Source organism: Hippocampus bargibanti, linkage group LG17, assembly GCF_051943395.1.
Source record: "Hippocampus bargibanti isolate YZ-2025 linkage group LG17, ASM5194339v1, whole genome shotgun sequence".
Classification (NCBI taxonomy): domain Eukaryota; kingdom Metazoa; phylum Chordata; class Actinopteri; order Syngnathiformes; family Syngnathidae; genus Hippocampus; species Hippocampus bargibanti.
The window spans coordinates 16,715,435-16,723,632 of NC_142750.1; the positions used below are offsets into that span (position 1 = coordinate 16,715,435).

An 8,198-nucleotide genomic window follows, 5' to 3' on the forward strand; every position below is an offset into this window, starting at 1 on the left:
AGGTTCCTTATTTAAGGCGTCAGAGTACACACAACAACAACAAGCAACAGTAAAAGGTCTTAATAAGATAAAAAAAAGTTACTGGTTGACACAGTCGGCGAAAGACAATCTCCAACACCTTGGAACAATATTAAAAGGACTTTCAATTTGAGCATTTTTCAAGGTTAGGTCCGCCACAAAAGAAAACCACTACTTGAATGAAGAACTATATCTTTTGACGTTGATCACAATACAAAACTCGATATGGGTGTTATGAAATACTTCATTGATTACTTGGAATACATGACATGTACTATGAAGCCTTTTACATAAATGTTAGATATTGACCAGATGGTCTGATAATGAAATGCATACCCAGGGCCTGCTTTAATATACAGTAAAGTCTCGTTATATCGATATTATATCGATATAACCGAATATCGATATAACCGGGAGTATCGATATATCCGACCCTGTTTGCATGTAATTTTCTCCGTGCGTGCATAGAAATAGTATCGATATAACCGGGACTATCGATATATCCGATATTGATATAACGAGACTTTACTGTACTTAGCCCTGGAAACAAAATTTTCACCCCACAAGTTATTACGTTATATAAGAGGTGAGCAAAAACGGCCCGCGGGCCGGATCTGGCCCGTTTGTCATTTCAATCTGGCCTGCCAAAGGTTGGTATACAACTGAGTTTCGATGTAAATGATTGCATTTGCTTCATTTATGACATTATTATGACATGCATTTCAAATCTGGATGGCTCAGTTAGTTGAAGTTAATACAACGATAATTGAAGTTGCAGAGTACAGGGAGGAGGAGTAGAAAAAAGAGGGAGAGAGATAGAGGAAGACATCTTATTTACCACTTGAGGACCTCTGTCAACCGGGAATTTCTGAACAAGGTTTAAAAAATATACAGTAAAGTCTCGTTATATCTATATCGGATATATCGATAGTCCCGGTTATATCGATACTATTTCTATGCACGCACGGAGAAAATTACATGCAAACAGGGTCGGATATATCGATAGTCCCGGTTATATCGATATTTTTTCGGACTCCCTTGAATATCGATATAACGAGACTTTACTGTATATGCATTAAAATTTAGACTACTACATTACATTAAATATTGATTAATAAGAACAAAAGTTCTGGATGCCATAGGAAGCCCACAGTAGCGCCAACCGTAGAAACCCCCTATATGACAGGAAAAGTGTGCCGGTCCCGCTATTTTGTATCATTGGATCCAAAATGGTGATTATGCAAGTGACTCTTGAATGCAGTGCGTTTTACTGGAATTGGGAATATTTTTAATGTAATCAATTTATATTTATGTGATGTATATTGTGGTATCCAAATGAACACTAATTACCGTGGAAGGGAAAGTGAGATGTATCTGATTAAAGGACAACAGACACCTCCCGACATAGTTGCGTCCATAATATGTAAAATCATTTCAAATGACTTCTACAGACCGCATTTTACAAAGATTCCACCGCATGTAGCTAAATTTTTACTTTTTAGAATTTGCGCTGAATATTCAAGGAGTCTTGTTTTCCAGTTGATGACAGTTGCTGTATATTTCGGAACCCCCCGAGGCATTTACGTCTTACTTTTATGTCCAGCAATAGGTAGGAAGGTGCTTCCAGTGGTGAAAGAGACATATGCTACAATGTATATAAGTGGAACAAACCGATCGGACAAGCATCAAGCTGCTGTTAGCTTGTCGGTTGTCGTGCACCAGCCGGAGGGAAACGATGAGCTAACCGGAGATCGCGATTCACTGCTTGGATAACCGCTGTCATCCTCTCGTGTTGCTTCTGCTTCTATTTTGTTGAACGTACATAAGTAAAATGTAGCTGTTCCAAGCCAAAGATGATGACATTCTTCAGAACAGGGACCGAGCTCTTTGGTGTCTTCGAAATGACGGTTCAATGACAGTCAAACCTGGTACGTATGACTCCGACAGTCAGTCTTTTCTTTGAATCGAACACGAATGCTTTTCTTGCGTTTGTTATTAATGCCCGTATACGCCACATATCACCAAAGTTGATTATATATTGCTAATTCACGGAGCTTCATATATGCTTCATATGTCTTGTCGTCCACCGGTTTCGTCGCTTGAATACGGCTCAAATTGATAGAGAAGGACTTATTTAATAGATCACAAACCACTGATGCTTTCCTCTTCAGAACTATTTGAATCATATTCATAACTGGATGAGTAACAAGAAAGCGTCTTCTCTAAAGCTGAACTTCCTGAAGCAATTGTTTTGATTCTGGAGCACGGCAGTTTTTGGGTGGGCCAGGATCACCGGATTCGCCCATTTGTGGCAGCTTTGGGCAACTTTTAGTCATTTTTATTGGTGTTTTGCATTTGACTAAAATATCAAGCCTCTGTGTTTTGAGTATTTTAGATGCTATAAAATGTTTTTCTGATGTCAGTTAGGCACCCAAAAAATGGTGTCTGTTGTCCTTTAAACACAGCAGGCTACAAGGTACGAAACATTCAGGAGACACTGAGTCGGAAAGATTGAAATCTAAGAGACTTTGAAAAACAAGAAAGCAATTCTTGCTCAGTCCGGTTCTGGCAATAGCTATGCTCAGAGTGAATCGCTTGCGACTCAACGCACGTTTACACGTTTACGGAAATGGTTTGACTGTGATAGTGCTAAAACCTTTGGCAAACTGGACCGCGAATAAGACAGGACGCAAGCTCTATGGCGCTATGACCGCCAAAACTTTGAAGCGTTCTGTGGCGGGCTTCAAAAGTTTGTGCACAACATCAGCTGTGCAATGCGGTCATGTGGTGATCTAAAGTTCGAGACTATGAGGGAGTAGAAAGAAAACCACTAGATTACAGTTACTCATCTCATTTTGTAGAAACTAACTCTGTTGTATTTTGTACATTTTTTGTTATTTTTATACTCCTGTACTCTGCTGCAGTTTTTGGGCAATATGGGATTGTTGCTTGTGTTGTAACACAAGTATGTTGTTATGTCAGTTTTCTTCTGTGGGTGAGCAGCGGCTGCCACACGCGCCAGCGTTCACTCAACCTGGAATAACTCAGATAGAAAGCTAGCCAGCTAGCTAAGAGATAGCCAACCAGATAGCTAATACATAGCTAGCTAGCTAATAGATAGACACACAGATAGCCAGCTGGCTAGATAGATAATATAGAAAAAATAGATAGCAAGTACCTCCCTAGGTAACCAGCTAGGTAGCTAGCTAGATAGCTAGCTAATAGACAGAAAATAGATAGCTATCTAGGTAGCCAGCTATATAGCTAGAAAATATATATAGCTAGCATACAAATGATAATAATAATAATAATAATAATAATAATAATAATAATAATAATAATAATAATAATAATAATAATAATAAATTTAATTTCCAAGCGCCTTTCAAAACTCTCAAGGACACTTTAAAGTCACTGGATTTTTTTGTGCGGGTGAACAACGGCAGCCATTCGCGCCAGCGTTCACTCCACCCGCAACACTAATGAGAACCATTCAACTACAGGTAACATCCGACTTACGACCGGCTCGACTTACGACGACCCATACTTGCGACCACGACCTCCAGAGCCTACTTTTAAATTTTGAATTCTACGCCTGCGACCTACGACAAATTTTGGCCAGTCAGCCAGCATCTCACTCTCACAGAGCAATCGACCGTGTGATGGCACCAGAGGGGGGAATTTGCGCATAGTTGTCAGAAAAGTATGTTAATACCTTAAAGGACAACCGACGTCTCCGGACAAGTTGTGTCCATAATTTGTAAAATGGCTTCAAATGACTTCTAATGAGCGTATTTTACAAAGATTCCACCGCATATAGCTATATTTTACGTTTTAAGACTGGCGCTGAATATTCAGGAAGTCTTGTTTTTGAGTTGGTGACGAGTCCGTACGTGACGTCACTAAAGGACCGCCCTTTACCGTAAAAAAAGACGCTTTGTAGCGGTCCTTCCATCACGTCAATGTATTTTGCTGTACATGTTTGGTCTGGGGACCTCGTGTTACACCCAAAATCCGCCAGGAGGCCAGAAGAGGGCGTCCAAGCTCCATGTAAGGAATTTATTAGCCTGTGGAAACGGAGGTGGCCACAGGAGGTCGCCATTTTGTGCCTCTTTTTTTGGGTGAGAGATTTTCCCCCAATGTTGCCTCAAAATGGCAAAAATAAATTCTTTAATCGATTGCAAACGTATGCTTTCCTCTTCGGAACTATTTGAATCATATTCATAACTGGATGTGTAACAAGAAAGCATATTCTCCGATTCTGAAGCCATTGTTTTGATTCACTAGCAATGGAAGACGTCTTGGTGTGATGTCACGAACTGGGGGCGGGACTTTCTGAAAATGCCCAATTCGCAGCTCAATTTTTTTGAGATTTTGGACACGTTAAGTCATTTTTATTGGTGTTTTGCATTTGACTAAAAATATACTGTGTGTTTTGGGTATTTTAGATGCTATAAAAGGTTTTTCTGGTGTCAGTTGAAAAACAAAAAAGTGATGTCGGTTGTCCTTCAATGGTTTTGTACTGTTGATGTTTGATATGGACTTATAAATATCTGCATTTTTCATATGTACCGTACGTTGTCCTGACCTAGCCCACAAACAAATGAATGTGGCCCCTGAGCCAAAAGGTTTGCCCACCCATGCTTTAAATGCTTTTGACTTGTGACATGTTTATACCCTTGTCTAATTCAGTGGATTCGAAACATTTTTGGGGGCCACCCCACTTTTTGGGTAGGAGATTTGTGGGGGCCCTTCTGGGGGCACTGTGCATACAAAATATTTGCAAAAAAATCACATTTGTTGTTTTGAAAGCTGACCACACCTATTTTACCTGCATCATGTAACACGTTGTGGTTGAACGCTGCTGTGCAATTATACACCAACAGACTCAAGTCTCACCTTTGTCCATCTTTGACAATGCTCAATGCATCACTCAGATTCTTGCCCACTTGAGCCAGTGTGGTGTTCACCATTTCCAGAGATGTTTGTCAACAGTTTTGTGTGCTGCGAAGGAATTAAAGGCAGTGCCAGATATTATGTCAATACATTTATAAAGTGAATGAAAATAAAAGTGTACAAGAAATACAACAGGATTAAAAAAAGTTAGGCACATTTTCAGAGTAATGAGGCCAGTATTCAAAAGGCAAATTTTGACATTTTAAAACTTCTCATTCATTCGTTCCTACCGAGTGCTGTCAAGCTTCTGAATAAACATGTGAAACCCTGGACTCAACCCATCCACACATTGTAAATAGCACAACCACCTTATGCGGCATATATGCAGTTGCATATTTGCTTAAATCTAAATTGTATATTTCATGCCGCATTCTGTACTGTGTTCAGTTTTTTTTCTGAAAGTTATTTTTGTTTATGCAATACTTTTTTTCTACACCCACCCCTTCCATTTTAACTCCTGTAGGTTGCAAATTTCCCCATTGTGGGACTATTAAAGGTTTTCTTACTGTTACTATAACAGTTTCAACAGAATTGTAAATAGTTACCTGCATTGTACATTGCCGTAGCAGTAATAGCAGTCGTGCCTCTGTCACAACAACCGCCTGTGCCGACCACTATATAAAAGGTACATTTGTGGACCAACCTGGACTCATCATATTTTTTAAATTAGCACTACTATATCACTGCTGTTCAGAATTGTGTTTTTAACTTGGTCCAAACATAACACATTTAAATGATCAACGATTATCGTGGTGTCTTTAGTTGAAAAAGCCACATTTTTACAGGTAAATTTTACTTAAAAACCAATGGTCTCATAGATCTTTTCACTGTCGACAAACGTTGCATTTTATTTAAAGGACAACCGACGTCTCCGGAAAAGGTGTGTCGATAATTTGTAAAATGGCTTCAAATGACTTCTACTGAGCGTATTTTACAAAGATTCCACCGCATATAGCTATATTTTACGTTTTAAGACTTGCGCTGAATATTCCGGAAGTCTTGTTTTTGAGTTGGTGACGAGTCCTCACCCTACGTCACTGAAGGAACGCCCCTGACCAAAAAAAGGACACATTGTAGCAGTCCTTCCATCTCGTCAATGCATTTTGCTGTAATTGTTTGGTCTGAAAACGTCGTGTTGCACCAAAAAGAGGCAGAAGAGGGCAACAAAGCTCCATGTAAGGAATTTATCAGCCTGTGGAAACGAGCTGATTAATTCCTCACACGGAGCTTGGTCGCCATTTTCTGCCTCTTTTTTGGTGATACATTTCCCCCAATGTTGCCTCAAAATGGCACGGAATAAATTCTTTAATCGATTGCAAACATGTATGCTTTCCTCTTCAGAACTATTTGAATCATATTCATAACTGGATGTGCAACAAGAAAGCATATTCTCCGAATCTGAAGCCATTGTTTTGATTCTCGAGCAATGCAAGACGTCTTGGCGTGTCAAAAAGTCATTTTTATTGGTGTTTTGCATTTGACTAAAAATATCATACTGCGTGTTCTGAGTATTTTAGATGCTATAAAACGTTTTTGTGATGTCAGTTAGGAAACAAAAAAAGTGAAGTCGGTTGTCCTTTAAAGAAGCTTTTCAAAGCATTACGGTACCTTACTAAAAGAAATTTTGAAAAAAGGGATGTCCAAGTTACTCATGCCAGGAAAAATTGGATGCATGTTTGATTAAGGTACAGATCATATTTATCATGTGTGACTTCATGAAATAGAATACAATTAATTGCCAATGTTTCTGTGTTCACTAACTCAACCCAAAATCTTATGAAAATATTCGGTCACAACTAAAGGGTTGAATTCCACCCCAGAGTTAAACCTGAATCAGAATCATCTTTATTGCCAAGTATGTAGAACACACAAGGAATTTGTGGGTGTGACATCATTTATTTTGAAAACCAGCAACAGGTTATATGAGTAAATGCGAGGGTTTACCAACAGTTTCAACAGTAGCCAAAATGGAACTGTATAGTGCCACTTAGCAGTTTTTTTTTGACGACGATACTAGTGCAGCGTGTTCGACCGGAAACAAATTCCTTGTGTGTTCTACATACTTGGCAATAAAGATGATTCTGATTTTGATTTTTAAGCCCTGAACAACTGCATGAAAAGAATGAATCCAAATATTTTTATAGGCTTAGAAGCATTAAAACCAATTACAATTGCATTCTTTTTATGATTAAAGAAAAGCCCACAATATAATTAACAATACTGAAAGGTACCAACATTTACACGATGTTCATGACAGGTGCACTGCTGCCGCCGCACAGCGACGGCAGTTCCTTGGAAGAGCTGCAAACTCAACCACTGCCATTGCTTTGTTTTAAGGCGATAATAACGACACAAGGTTGCGATTATACCGGAAGAGTATTGAAGCAAACTTCTGAGTAACGTGTGTTAGCATGCAGTTTGCATCACGCCATTTGTTAGGCGAATAACGGAAGCTCGCTAGCATGACGTTTCTTAAAGATCCTCCTTACCTTCACTGACTTCACTGAACGCTTCCCACTATGAACGATGGAAAAATAAGCCTACGACAAAGCAATTCCAGTCTCGTCATTAAGCGTTGTTGAAGTCTGTAATGTTGATTTCCTGCTCTTTCCGAGGCGTCAGACGAATATGCGCATATGACTTCCTGGTTGGGTAAAAGACTAGTGTTCCACGCTGGCGGCATGACGTCACCCTCGGAACCAGCCAATCAGGTGTCGGCTGATGGTAACTTTAATACATGGGTGACCCCCCCCCACACACACACACACACACACCAAAAAAAAAAAAAAACAAAAAAACAAACGGGCCCAACTCTAATTCGGTTTCTTAGTGTTTGGTCCGAATGATACTTTTGCTCATAACTAGTGTTGAGATCTTCAGCGCTTTTGCGATGCATTTGGGAGAATAAAGAGTCGAGATGGTCCTTATTGTTTAGATCAGGGGTGTCAAACTCATTTCGCATCGCGGGCCACATACGGCCTAGGGCAGGGGTGTCAAACTCATTTCGCATCACGGGCCACGTACGGCCTAGGGCAGGGGTCGGCAACCTTTACGACTCAAAGCCAGTTGGACCCATTTCCCACAGAAAAGAAAACACTGGGAGCCACAAAATCTTTTTGACATTTAAAATGAAGACAACACTGCATCTTTTCATCATCGTTTTTTACCTTTATATATGCATAAACAAACTATAGTGTGTTGCATTTATGAATCAATGAACTGTT

At 39.6% G+C, this 8,198-nt stretch overlaps 1 protein-coding gene across 1 annotated transcript in view; it reads right to left on the reverse strand.

The window, feature by feature from the left end:
- pdxdc1 (pyridoxal-dependent decarboxylase domain containing 1) overlaps positions 1-7,623 on the reverse strand; it is an 80,500-nt gene extending 72,877 nt beyond the window's left edge. Inside the window, exons 1-2 of the mRNA XM_089018655.1 lie at positions 7,464-7,623; positions 4,918-5,022 (exon numbers count right to left, since the gene is read on the reverse strand). Coding sequence (XP_088874781.1) covers positions 4,918-4,991 — 74 coding nt within the window. The 5' untranslated portion in view covers positions 4,992-5,022; positions 7,464-7,623. The remainder of the gene's footprint in view (positions 1-4,917; positions 5,023-7,463) is intronic.
- Between the last annotated feature and the right edge of the window lie 575 nt (positions 7,624-8,198).